Raw genomic sequence first — 15,099 nt, forward strand, 5'->3', positions numbered from 1 at the left:
AGTCCGAAAATCCTCTTCGTGATTTTCAAGAAGTGACAAAGAATAGGAGAAAGGAGTGTAGGATTGGTATGGGTCGCGCGCGAGCTGCCCCAGCACCCAACTCATCTGGAGAATGCATTGGGTCCCTATGTTGATTTGATGATCCACTAGTTGATTCAAGATCTGGGTGACTCACCCCATTTCACTAGTGCGAAAATAGGTCGGGAATCCGAAATGGCGGCATAGCACAAGCCTAATACCCCTGGAGGTGCCGCTTTGCCACAGATCCACTCTGATTTCGTAGCATGTTATTAGTGATAGAAGCTATCTACAATAATATGTTATTTGATGGTAAAAATGAATGATAGAATTTATCTCTGATAGCATGTTATCAATGATAGAAGCTATCCCCAATAACTACGATATAAGCGATATTAGTGATATCGGTGATATAACTTACGTGATATCCATATATTGATGATATCAATGATATAAAAGTCAAATTCATTTGATAAATATCTATCATTGATAGCCACTGCTAAAAACTAGAGGCTATTATTGATAGCCACTACTAAAAGCTATCGGTGATAGCCATTGATTGAAGCTATTAGTGATATGACCTAAGTATATATCAACGAAATAAATGATATTAATGATATTGGTGATATGAATTAGATAAATATCAAAGATAGTCAATTATAAACCTCTTATTGATAGACTTCTATCACTTATAGCTGTAAATGTTAACCTTTGAAATATGATAGTTTCCTTTCAAAAGTTGATAACTACTTATAAAAGTCTATCATTGATATCCACTGATAGCCTTATGTATTAATATTTCAAGTTTGATTCCAATTGATTGAAGTGTATCAATGATAGCCATTGAAAATCGATAGCAATTTGAAGGGTGATATTTCAAGTGTTATTATTTTAAGGTTGTATTTATATTTCTAAAATTGAAAGTATCGCTGATAGTAGCTATCAATGATAGCAATTAATAGTGGCTATCAGTGGCAGTTGCTATCATTGATAGCTACTATTAGTGATAGTTTTCAATTTGAGAAAATCGAAAGAAAAAACGTGAATGGTGGGCTGCTTGTGGGCTTTTTAGTCATTTACCTATATAGCTATCATTGATAGTTCCTATCAGTGATATATGCCGTTAATTTCGTGTTATATCCTTAATATATTTATCCTTGTTCTAAATCTTTTATTATTTGAGTTTGATTGTTATTTGTGCAACCATGCCTTAATTTATTTTAGAAATTGGTTAATAGAATACAAATTTGTACTAAAGTTTGTGTGTATTTATCATTTATGTCTCATCCATATTTTTTTATATAAAAAAAAAATTCTTTTATAAAAAAATAGGGTTTTGACTCTCTCTCCTCTATGCACAATCCTAGGCTTCGCGCCTATTGATTTTACTTTTTAAAAAAAGAAAAAAACGTCGGGATTCTATCCTTTCTTCCTTCCCTCTCTCATCCCTAATGTTCCTCCTCCATCCTCCATTCTCCATCCTCCATCCTCCATCCTCCCTATTCTTTCTTATTCCTCCTTCCTCACTTTTTCTCCTTCCCAGTGACATGGTTGCAAACAGATGGCGTGGCGCGGGGTGAAGCTTTCAGTGCAGAGCGCGAGCAGCTCCAGCGCAAACATGAGCAGATTCGGTGCGGGCCCGAGCAAACGGTGGCATGGTTGCATACGAACGACATGGGAAAACGTGGTGAGGGGCAAAACTTCCAGCATCAAGCTTGAGCAAATCTGGTCAACGGCGCAGGGTAAGAACATCCGTTCAATGAGCGGGTTCTCGACAAGATGAAGATGAAGATGGGGAGGGTTCTTAAACACATAAACCAAGGAACAAATATACACACAGACACACAGACACACACACATATATATACACCACTACAAGAAAAAGCCCTTTCCCGATGCTTAAAATCGTCAAGAAATGGTCACAAATGCATCGGGAGATCCACTCCTGATGACAAACTAGTCGTCAAGAGTTTGGTCGGGATATACCCGTGGAGATAGCATCTCCTGACATGGAAACATATACCGTTGTGAGTTATTGGAACTCCCGACGTTTCATATACTACGTTGGTAGTTTAGAACTCTTGACACATGTTTAGGCATCGTCGAGATTTCAGTTTCTAAACTGAACTCTCGACGACTAGTTCTTATGAACTTTTGACGATTTTCGTCGGGAGAAAATCATTTTTAAAAAGAATTTTAAAAAATTAAAAAATATTGTTGAGTTCATTTCTGTCTTTTGGCTCGTGAAATAACTTCATGAGACAAACTTCACGAGACATCTCTGAAGTTACAAGATGTCTCGTGAAATTGAAGACAAACTTTGTCACGTGAAGTAACTTCACAAGACAAACTTATAACATTACGAGACAAACAACTTACTCACGAACTCAACTTTACGAGACAAACATCTACTTTTCAACATAAAAAATATAAGACTACTTTTTAACATACAACATCAATCGTCAATTTCCCATAAAGATACTAATCTCAACCCTCCCTACTCAACATTCAAACTTCAATATTAAATTCCACAGATACACACAAAAACTCCACAAACACACAAGAACTCCACAAAACACATTAAAACACATTAAAATCCAATTGTGTACGGATATTAACCTGGAGTGTCACCCACAGAAGATCCCAAGTTGCTTAGATATATCTCTTGCTCCTGGAATTCGTTCTTTGCTTCATGTTGCCTATTAGTCTAGACAATAAAAACGACCTAATGGCACAGTCAATATTCAAATGCCAGATAAGTATCTTCTTTATTACTTCTAGTCTAAAAGGGGATCATCTATTGTGTGACTAAACTAGAACTACAAATATATATACATGTTTTCTAGAGATAAACTGAAACTTTCACGGAGGAAAGATGAAGTATCCTAAAGGCTATAGCACTGAAGTAGCAATGCCATTTTACTCACTGAATTAAGTACTCATCTTTGTAATTCATCTCCAATAGCTCATCCAGATTTAGAGTGAAAATACATAAGATATTATCAAGAAGTTATTCCAGAGCATCACAAAATTAATTTTTCATGAAACAACTTAATGGATACAAGGATTTTCATATATATTAGAAGTGAGATCTTTAAAGATCGCCTCCATTTGTAACTCGGAATACAAAGTTTCTGCTTCGTGGTCCATGTAGGCTATACGTACCAAATTCTGAATGTTTAGTGATGAAGAAAAGTAGGAGAAAACAGAAAGTAAAATAATACGAAGAATTCTGAATATTTGACTCCAAGCTAATTGAAATATTTGCTCTTAGTTATTAAATAGAGTAAAAAAAGGATGGTGGGTATTAAAAGATATTGACAGTTTGAATAGGTCCATGGTCTACTACGATCACTTTTCTCAATACTGGATTGAAATCTTACCACCTAGATGCTTAAATTCAGTGGTTCGAATTTCATCGATGGTTATTTAAACCGCCAGGATAGCCATAGTCTTGACATGAACAAAGCAACAAAATCATGAAAAATTCAAAAAAAAAAAAAAAAAAAAAAAAAAAGAAAGAAAGAAAGAAAGAAAGAAAGAAAGAAAGAAAGAAAGAAAAGAAAAGAAAAGAAAAGAAAAGAGGAGAAGAAACCTACAAAACGAACGACGGACGAAGGGAGGCAGACGATGGCCAAATGGACGTCTAACATCCTCGATTTGGGGTTTTCACGCATCTGATCTGTTAGGGTTTGGCGAAAAAGAAGAAAGACAGATATGAAATCTGCTCGATTTAAGAGTTTTATAACAGAAATTCCAACATGCAATACTACCTGTAGGAGTTCCCACACAACTCCCGATGCGTTAATGAACTCGTCGAGAGTTTGGCTAATCTTCCGACGGATATGGGCGACCCATCGTGAGTTTGGCCGATCTTGAAAAACCGTCACACCCAACTCCCGACGAATTGTTTTATTCGACGGGAGTTCTTTTATATCTTCTGACGGTTATGGGAGGCGTTGGAAGATCCTTCGTGGAGAATGGTCTTTTATTTCCATCTTCCGATGCCTCATTTACGGCGTCGAGAGTTATCGAGCACTCCCACGCCATCCTTATGTAGTCAAAAGAGATCCTCTCTCCTGATGGTTGTTTTAGGCATCGGGAGAGTCCCTTGTAGTATACTGTGATGTATATGATAGTTTATTTTATATGAACATTGATGGTTTTTGTATTTAGATTTCTTGTTTTATGATATATATGCTTATATATATATTCTGTGTTGAACATTAAGTCTATATATGCTTTATATAATGTAGTAGATACTTTTGTTTATTTCGACTACTTTAAATTTATGATATATCCTGTGATATAAATGAAATTTATGATATATATTGTGATTTATATTGTATTGTCATATGGATATGGTTATATTGGAACTTTCGAATGGTACAACAATCTATTTGAGTACATTTTTATTTCGTATATTGGTGAATATTTGCAACCATCTAATACAATGTTCTAAGAATATTTAAAATTAACCATGAATCTGCCAAAAAAACCAATAAGTTCTTGCGAAACTAGTTGTATTTGAGTACATATCAAATATATTTATTGGAACATTTTCAAATAAATAAAGGAATATATTACAAAATATCAAAAATCAACATGAAAACCCAAATGGAAAATAAAATCATATTAAATGTCATTTTCTCTCTCCAAGTGAAAATTAAAAAATATATATATTAAATGTATTTTCTCTTTCTAATTGAAAATGTGAAAATGTATTAAATGCATTTTATTTTCTCCATAATAAATATATTTCTGTCACTATCATTAAGGAAACTTTGAAAATAAGAAAAAATATTAAAAAAAATGAATATAAATAAATGGACAAAAGACAAAACTGTTCAAAATTAATACTAAAAGACATCTTTGAAAAGAATCAATTTTAAAGACATCTATGAAATATAAGATTCAAAGATTATTTTTTACATAAAAATCTCTTAAATATTTGGTTAAATTACCATATACAATTTTTAAAACTGCTTTTAAGTTTAGGTTTAAAATATCCATAAATTTTAAAAGAAATTATAGTTTTTTAACTTCGATTTTGTATTTAATAGATTTTTAACAGGTTAGAAAAAATCAAAAACTAACTAATCACTTATTAGTTAAAGAAATTAAAGGATCTATTTGAAATAAAATTAAATTTTATGTTTAATAGGGCATAATCATAAATTTTCAATTTTATCTCTCTAAATTAATAAAAAAAAAACATTGAGAGTATTATGAATATTGTAATAATAAATAGATGTTCATTGTTTAGTATCTCAAAAGCGACGTGTCACCATTCATATTGTCCATGTGCCTTATTATTCATGTTTGGTGTTTACGTAAATCTACATCCTACTTGTCACTTTACCTATAAATAATGACATTTGATGGATCTTAAAATCACACATCCATTGGTAAGAATGATGATTATTACCAATGGATGATTTTAGTCATTTTATGATTTTTGTTTTTTTATATTTTATCTATTATTATTATTATTATTATTATATTATATTTTTTTGATATTCGTATTTCCGTCCTACTCCTTAATTTCACAACAGGGAGGGATTTTCTTTTTCTTTTTCTTTTTCTTTTTTTTTTCCACAAACACGCTTGTAAGCTTTTTAACATTAAAATGATCTTTGGATTTTGGCCTGGTATGAATTAAGAAACCAATACTCTTTTTATGTCTTTGTCGCGTATTGTTGAAAATAAATTGTCGTGGGGGATATTGGTTAAAATAACATCGAGTCCAATGATTAGTCAAAATCGTAAAGTATTCACGAATTTTGGTCAAGTCTAGATTATACCTAAATATGGCTCAACATTTATATTATAAATTTTGCAAAATAATAAAAAGACTTATGTTTGTTAGTTGATATAGTGAGCCAAATGTTGTTTGGTCTTTAGATTAAATTAAATGATCCTTTAAAATTTTCTATCGGCCTTTAATATATAAAATATTTACAAATTTACTTCTATGGTATAAGAAAATTTACTCAACTCAGAAAATAATCAACAAAAAGTTAATGTAACATTAATACAATGGTGCCTAAAAAAATATTAATACAATGTTGTACTATATATCCATCATAGTTTAAAATTTCAGTATGGGAGATATTTCTATGGAAATTTCGATTTTTTTAGCAATTAATTCAATGAAAGTTTTTTAAGGTTTATAGACTTGTCTTGATTACACGAATTATATAATTTCACCTCAAAATTTAATTGATGTAAGTTTAATTTTTTACCATCCAAAACTTTCATTTTCAAGAAACCAAAATTGAAAAAAAAAATAATAACATATATTTATTTTTAATTTCATTAAAACATTTTTCACTTATTTTTCACATCATTTCACCTCAAAATTGAATTGATGTAAGTTTTATTTTTTTGACAATCTAAAGCTTTCATTTCTAAGAAACCAAAATTGATAAAAATAACATATATTTATTTTTAATTTCATTAAGATATTTTTCCATTGATTTCACATCATTTTACCTTAAAATTGAATTGGTGTGAGTTTTGCTTCTTTTACCATCCAAAGTTTCAATTTTCAAGAAAAAAACTTAGAAATAAAATAAAATAAAATCTGATATTATTTTGTAATTATTTTTCATTTCTTTTTTAAATTTCTACTCTTGCATCAATATTTACACCGATCTTTACACTATCCTCTAAATATTATCTTACTTTATAGAAATGATTATTAAAAATGGTCAAATATAGTCTATTAGATCATAATCAAAGTTTCATTAACTAATTATAACAATTTCCATCAATTTCTATAAAAATTTTCGAAATTTCTATCTATATTATATTTCCATAAAATCGAGACCTCGATATTTTGAACTTGATATCTATACAGGAATGAAGATGTCTTTAGAATGCTACTAGACAAATTTATAATATAAATGAAAAAAAAAAATATTAAAACAATGAGATTAAATTGAAAATACTGAGATGTTATGGACTAAAACATCAATTTAGCCTAACGCTTTTATAATTGTAGAATAGGACTGAAATCTATATCGATAGATCTAGCTTGATAATTTGAATTTGAAATGTAGATAGGTAGATATTAATTGAGAAATGATGGTAATAACCCAACTAAATAATGTTGTTTTTTTTAAAAAAAAAAAAAAAAAAAAATCAAGAATTAAAATAGGGATTTTAAGATTTTAACAATCAAAATTGCAATTTAAAAGAATATTATTAGTGCTCGGATCTCGAATAGGTTTGTTGTCATTACGTGTTGCTCATGAGTTTGAATTTTGTCTCACTTTTCTAGATTTGGTCTATCTTTTCAAGCTGACTTGTGTAAAAGATCCACACACTAATGTGATATAGAACCTACCATATTCTGATTGTGGGAGTATACAACAACTAAACAAAAAAAGTAAGGTTAGTACTCTCCTCTGGAGATTACTTACTCTTCCCTTTTGGAGTCATCAATTAGGGCTATTTATAATACCTTTCTTCTAGCCATCTTTTGTAGTTACGTGTAATTTTGATGGTGTTAGAGTTATTTACAATGTTCATGAAAATAGGACGCCAGGTCAAACACGGTTTAATTATTTCTCGATTGAAATATATTTATCAATTTGGTTGGTCGATTCATATTTCAAGACTCTAACTTTTCTTTTTCGAGATGTACGTTCTCCTATGTCAACTCTTGATTTTTCTATTCTCCTATGTCGGTTCTTAATTTTTCTTGGATATAAGTCTATTTGTGTATTTTGAGCCTTCATAGAGCAACCATCAATAAGTAATGTTGAAATTTGATGATGGAAATTTAAAAAGAAAATGTGAGTGACCAATTGTGGTTTCGCCGGCATCTAAATTCTTCCTCATGACAATAAGTGCCACGGACGGACCACATTTGACTTTAATTAACAATCCAATGTTGATCCTTTTGCATGTTATATTTTTTTTTATTTTCAAATAGATAAATTCCCTATGTTTTCAACTTCTCATTTATCATTTTGTAATCATATCCATCATCATCTATATTAAATTATTTTTCCATTGATTATCGACAAATAGGGGCTTTATTGTAAACTTACTATTTTAATGTATCATACCTTCAAATAATATTATTTTATTTAATGTACCAAAAAATGTGGTGTGTTTTTTAAACAAGCAATTAGAAGTGGAGAATTTGAACCTTTAATCTCTTTGTAAGCATATCTTATGTCAATAGGTTTTGTTATGTAATGCATTTTCTTTAGACACAAACTCGTCACCTCTTCGTCAAAGTTACTTAGTTTGATTTAATGGTAATTGTCATGTAGTACTCTTCCATTTGAGATTGAAGGTTCGATTTCTCATCCTTGCAATTTATTGAAAACATATAGTATGTCGAGTAAGAAAGATCATTATTGTTTTATAAATGAATTAGGTGACATTTAGGAAATTTAGTAAGAACAAGAAATTGTTATGGGATTAGTAAACCCGACGAGTCTAGAGTCCAAACCCAATACACCTTAGCTTCGTTAGTCGTACATCTAAGTTGAGGCTTAGAAATGTTACCCAAATAAGAAATGAAGTATCGTTACGTCAGCACAGGTTGGAACAAATACCAAAAGATCTGTCTTGACTAACGCTACTAATAATGTATAAAATCTAATTGTACTTAGTTCAACACCATTTTGTGCTCAACCCTAACTTAAGGGTCAAAATATGTTGACAAAAGTACTCCACTTCATATGAGTCTTTTGTTTTGCAAGTTAGTCGGATCCTCATTTGATATACATTTTTTATTGTTGATACCAAATTTCAAACTGAAAAAGGTACATGACCTTCACATGACAACAATAATAAATCTATAATTTGAGAATGAGAGGACCTACAAAACAAAAAAAGATAACTCTGATGTCAAAGTCAGAGATAGGGAACTATATAATGGAGAAGAAATCATAAGTTTAAGTTACCTCATATGAGACCATAATGGTCTATTTATAGAAGATTTGATCTAGGGTTTAACTTAATCCTATTAGGATTAGAATATGAATATTTCTAATTCCAAACAAACTCCATCAGACCTTTATCTTATTTTGTACTTTATTATGTCAGACTAAGTTTCACCCATAACATTTAAAAATATAGTAAATTATAGGAAAATTGGGACATATAGCATCATTTTGACTTTCCTTTGGATATATGGCAAGAACTAAATTTTTTAGATAAATATAGCAAACCATCTATTTGCATGTGATGTTGATCTTCTGGATTATTCAAAATGGCCTCAATCAAATATTCAGTGTAACTAATTTAGTCGTGCTGATTTTTTGACATAGATGTCGATTTTCTCCTGATCTCCCAACATTGTTTTGAAATCGAAATAATAGATGCAATCTTCTTTTTCAAATATCAAATCTAGATCTAATATTTAATCTTTTTTTAATTTTATACTATCTTTCTATGTATTTGTTGGTTGATGAAGACACTTGGTGGCAGTAATAGTAAGAATCTTTTTAGAAGACCCATGTCAAAATCTAAGGAAAAAAAACTCTGTCGAAGCCATCTACAAACCGATAATTACAAAGAACCCATAAATGAGATAGATGCTATGAGTACACATCAAACCATGTAGTATTTGGTACCAATATTGATATTTATTTTACTTAGTTACTTGGAGAGGTAAGTTGATATGCTACGTATTTATCAACATATTGCAAGATTTGGTGGAAGATATAAAGGGTATGTTTACAGTTTGTTAGGAGTTCCATTTTCCTCTTCCTAGTGATAAAAAATTATGTTGATTTCATTAACACTCAATATTTTGTTAGTTTTTTTTTCTTTATTTCTAAACACCAAAGAAAATTTCCATCGTGGTATTTACCCTTCTTAATCAACTTTTACAAATTAAGATTGGAATTATGGTTATTGTGATTCTTTAGTTGTATGTGTACCGTATCACTTTGAATTTGTCGTTCTGACCATGGAGAGACAAGCTCATCGAAGGGACATAGCATGATGGAGACTTGATGAGGCGAAATAGAGATTGGGAATTCGAAATTAGAAGAGGAAGAGGAAAGAAATAATTAACGGATAATTATTTTTTTATACTTAGCAATTTGAGTCCCTTATTTCACATAATTATCAACTATCCACTAAGTAGTCATTATTTGCATTTTTTTTCCTTTTGTTGTTGCCCAATTTTTCTTCAACATCATATTAAAATTATAATGTAATTAACTAATGAACATCACATAATTTTCAAACAATCACAGTGTAGTACAATTTTAATAAATATCATTATGACTTTCTTTTACTCCTAAAATGTCTCACTGTATTTAATTTTCTATATAATAAAATTTTGATGTTGCAATAGATATCAAATGCCTCAACACTATATTTAATTTCTATGTAATCAAATATTGATGTTGTAGTAGATATCACATTTTTACCAATTTTTGTTGTGTTGGAGAGTGCAATCTAAGGCTCAACTCATACATGGTGAAGGAAAAATAAGATCCCTAAACTCTACAATGTAATTTTTTTTTTTTTTTGTCAACCAATCTTAATTTGCAATTTTGTGTTTTAATCTTGAAGAATTACACTATAATTTATTTTGTAATTTATTCCATGTTATTTATGGTCAAAAAAATTTCGTATTGTTATGCCAACCATTTATTGAAAATGTTTATATCACAATTTTAGTTTGTTGAGACCTTTTAAATATAAAAAATATTTAAAAATATTTGCAAAAAGTTTCAAAAGTATAAAGCACTCTCCCAACTTTTTGCTATAAAATATAAATATTTTTGGGATTTTTTATTTATATAAATTCCCCTAGTTTTTTAGGAGGTTGGAAATATCTTAATTTTTTTAGGAGATTAGATCAAATCTTATTTTCTTTAAATAAAATCTATTGTAAATACCAATAATTTTAAAAAATATATATATGTATTTGGAATAAATTAATTGTAGATATTATTGGGAGTATTTTTATAATCTAACCATTAGTAATTAATTAAATTCAAATTCATTTTGCTATCTTTCTTAACCTAAAGACATTCCACTATTTTTCAAAATAAAAGTTTGAAAAATTAAAAATTAACAAATTAAAAAAAAAAACAAATATGATTAAAATTGACCAAACCAATTCCAAAGGTTCTGATTTCCTTGGGTTTCCCATCAGCCAAATGACTATTTAATATATATATATTTAAAAAAGGCAAGCGAGTACAAATGCAATGAGTCAAGGAGGCTTGGAATCGGCTCCTCTTTCTTACTGCATATCAATTACTACTAACTTCCACTTTATCTTCATTTTAAATTTAATTTAACGTGCCGTTACATTTCAGCAGCGTCCGACACGTCGTTTTAAGGCACTTCTTTTTATATCGCCCACTATATCAAATTTATTTTAATTATATATACTGACTAATTCCTCCTTATTAAGTGTATATATATATATATATATTTCAATTAATAAAAACATGTCGTTTAATTCATTCAATATTGGCTTCTTGATGATGGAGATGGGGAAAATTAAATTTTCGAACATCACACGAAACTTTCGAATTCATAATCCTGTTCCAACCTTCAACTAAATAAGCTATTTTTAACGATTATTTTTTTTTTATTAACATCTCTAATTTTTAGCATTTATCTCATTTTTTATTGTTTTAAATGTTATAGAGCCTCATTTAACCATAAATGTTCAAAATTAAATTTAGTGGTTTAATTAATCCAATTTCATAATGAGTTTAAACCAGTTTTATATAGTTTTTTCCTAGAGAAAAATATTTTTTTCTAAATTTTGGATCAAGTTTCTATTTTCTTCATAAAACTTTTCGTTCTTAGTCATTTAACTTTTGAATTTAGTTTCAATTTAATCTTACATATTTAATCTTAAATTTTGAATTTGGTTTGAATTTGATACTTAGGTTTCAATTTTTAAATTTTAATCTCGATTTTTCATTAAATACTTCATTTTAATTTTATTAATGAGAAAAAAGTATTGAAACATATTTAATTATAATTATTTTTTATTCTTTTAAAATTAATTAATAGATATTATCACTAAATACTAAAAATACATGTTGTAGAAATTAAGATTAACAGTATAAATAAATAAGCTTAAATTTCAAATGTAAAATGTAATATTTTAAAATTTAAGAACTAAGTTAAAGTCAAATTCAAAACTCAACTAAAAGTGTAACATTTTGAATTAAGAAATCGAATTTCAAAAAAAAAAAAAAAAAAAAAAAAAAAAAAAAAAAAAAAAACTATTACTTAAAAGGTATTTTTCCCATTTTATCTATTAATCTCTGCTTATTCATAATCATAATTATTAGCTTCTTAACTTATATACACTTTTCAGGACACGTGAAAAGGAAACAAGACCATCATCAAAATGAACATAAATTTTTATTTATTGAAGGCTATATTTTGAAGGGGGGGGGAAAAAAAACCACTCGTGCAGAATGTTTATGCTTTTTAAATTTTTAATGATTATTTATCAGTGAAAATTACCAATTGGCAGTTAGCCGGAGAAGTTAGCTTGGTCAGACGTTACATGTTTGACCAAACCATCGATGACGGAGCCTTTATTAATTCTTGGTTAAATTAATTAAATAAATCTCAACTGATTTTCTAAAAGACCAACGCCAATGTGTTTATTAATTATTGTGTATATATATACACAATTCCACCCTGAATATTTTCAATTTACAGATAAATGATGGAAAAACATTCCAAGCCAAAATCCCAATTCATGAAATTTCTTCCAAGAGCAGCCTCCGCCGTTAATTTCAACAACCCGCCGGTCAGTCCCGGTCGGGAAACCCGGCCGCTACCCGGTCGAGGATTTTCCGGTCCGATGATGATCTCGATCATACCACGAGAAGCGCGATCCAAATCAAATAACTCGGGATTCGAAACGCCGGAACCCACGTCGCCGAAAGTGTCGTGCATCGGCCAAATCAAGCACAAGAAGAAGCTGAAGGACTTGGCGAAGAAGGCGGCGGCGACGGTTGAGTCCAAAAAGCGCCATCCGCCGTCGGGGATTAAGAGAATTTTGACCGGTGGGAAAGTATTAGGGAGGGCGAAATCCAACGTGGCGGCGGCTGCTCCGTCGGGGAAGCCGCCGCTGCCGGAGAGAGCGCCGGGGCTGAATCAGATGAAGCGATTCTCGAGTGGACGTGGCGCTTTGGCGAATTTTGATTGGACGGCGCAGATTGCTCCGGATGACGTGGAAGGGGAGGAGGCCGGCGGCGGGGGGCGGAGGACGGTGTGGATTGATGAAGAAGTGGGCCCACTGCAGCCGAGAAAGGAAGTAAATATATGGAAGAGAAGAACCGTCGTTCCGCCCACTCCTCTACAACTTAACTCAACCATGGTCAAACAAAAATGATATTATACTTTCTTTTTTTCCTTTTTCTTTTTTTGTAATTTTACGCCAAAAGAAATGTAAGAATATTTGAATATAAATATAGAATGGATTTCTTGTGAAGGTTTGGAAATTTAAATGTGAAGATATTTTTAAAAAAAAGAAAAAAGAAAAAAAGAAATTATTTACATTTTTACCTATTAATTTCAATATGTTTTTACATAGGTAAATTTAGGTATTTAAGTTAGTTAGGTAAATCATATTAGAGGTCGGAGGTTTGATCTTACATTTTCACACTTGTTGTATTAAAAAAATTTTAAAACGTCATCGATTTAAGCATAGCACACTTGTTATACTAAAAAAGTTTTAAAGCGTCATTAGTAGATAAAATATTAATTATTATATAAGAATTAATGGTTTAGTTCACACTATAAAAATAAACTTTTAAAATGTTAATTTTTTTTATATAATTAATTTTTATTAGAATGTAGAGGAGGGAATTAAAAATGACTATATTATGTTTTTAGGTAGTTCCGTATTTAAAAATACAGAAGTACGTGTTGAACAAAACTTCTAAATTTTGTAAAAAATGATTAAATTTGGGATGTCACAAAATAAATAATCTGAACAAATAAACAATGAAGTTTACGAAAAACTAATTATTCAATATTTATAAAACATTAGTAAAAACAATAAAATACTTCTGCATTTTAATTTATACTTCTAAGGACAAACATTTTGAAATTTGGAAGCCATAAGGAAAAACTTGGATGAAAATATAGAAACATACACCTATGAAAATCTCAAGATGGTTTAGTAACTATTTAAATTTTAAAAATTAAGTCTTATCATCACTTTTACTCATAAATATTATTCATGTTTTACTAATAATTTTTTAACAAAAAGTCAAAATTTGAAAACTAAAAAAATATTACTTTTTTAAAAATTTATTTTTATTATTGCAATTTGATTAAAAGTCCAAATGTTAAACTAGGTAGCAAACATAGATTTTAAAAACTAAAAACGAAATATGAAATCAATATTGATATCGAATGGAGACTTTAGTTTTCTCTTTTAAGATTTGTATGGTCTACTGATTACAATTTCAATTAATGTGCAAATTATAAAACGTATTAGGCATCATAGTAAATAGAAACAATAGTACTTTTTATGTTTATATTGTTAAAGCATCACAAAAATTAGAAAGATATAGACTTCATAATTTTTATAACTTTCTTTATAAAATACATGAGTTACTTCTCTAATTGTAATTCGTTTTTGGATGAAATTTCATATTTATGGAATAAAAATACGCCTTTTATTACTTTATTAAAAAAAACAGCAACAACAAAACACAAACTATAATGAACTTTTTCTTAATACAAATAAGTGAAGGATGAAGATTTGAATCTCGACTCTATTGAATTATACTCACTTGAAATAACAAATTTATTTGCTCTTTCTCTAGTGAATTATTTTATATAAGCTTCATAATTATTATGGGATTATTTACATTTAGGGGGAGGTTTGAACGTTAATTAGGGAAAATGGAGGTTTTCAAACTTATTTAGGAGAAAGGGAGATTTTTTTGTCCTCATCCAAATGCATCTCTTCATTCGGCAATATTTTTTTTCCCCATACTGAATGCGTCTCTAGAAGAGACACACTCGACGATATTTTATTTTTTATTTTTTCCACATTGAGAGACGCACTCGGATGCGTTTTTTGAAGAGACGCATTCCTAT

General features: G+C 29.6%; 1 protein-coding gene across 1 annotated transcript; it reads left to right on the forward strand.

Moving 5' to 3' along the window:
- The first annotated feature begins 12,607 nt into the window (after window positions 1-12,607).
- On the forward strand, window positions 12,608-13,477 carry LOC120069954 (uncharacterized protein At1g76070). Its single transcript, XM_039021799.2, has one exon. It carries the CDS (start codon window positions 12,704-12,706, stop codon window positions 13,376-13,378), a length of 675 nt encoding a protein of 224 aa, XP_038877727.1. The 5' UTR covers window positions 12,608-12,703; the 3' UTR covers window positions 13,379-13,477.
- Window positions 13,478-15,099: the final 1,622 nt, after the last annotated feature.

Source organism: Benincasa hispida, chromosome 9 (genome assembly GCF_027475165.1).
Source record: "Benincasa hispida cultivar pf3 chromosome 9, pf3_genome.v1.1, whole genome shotgun sequence".
Classification (NCBI taxonomy): domain Eukaryota; kingdom Viridiplantae; phylum Streptophyta; class Magnoliopsida; order Cucurbitales; family Cucurbitaceae; genus Benincasa; species Benincasa hispida.

What these genes read in the sequence shown, in the direction of transcription:
- LOC120069954 (XM_039021799.2), top strand. Translation starts at nt 12,704, where the DNA reads ATGATGGAAAAACATTCCAAGCCAAAATCCCAATTCATGAAATTTCTT.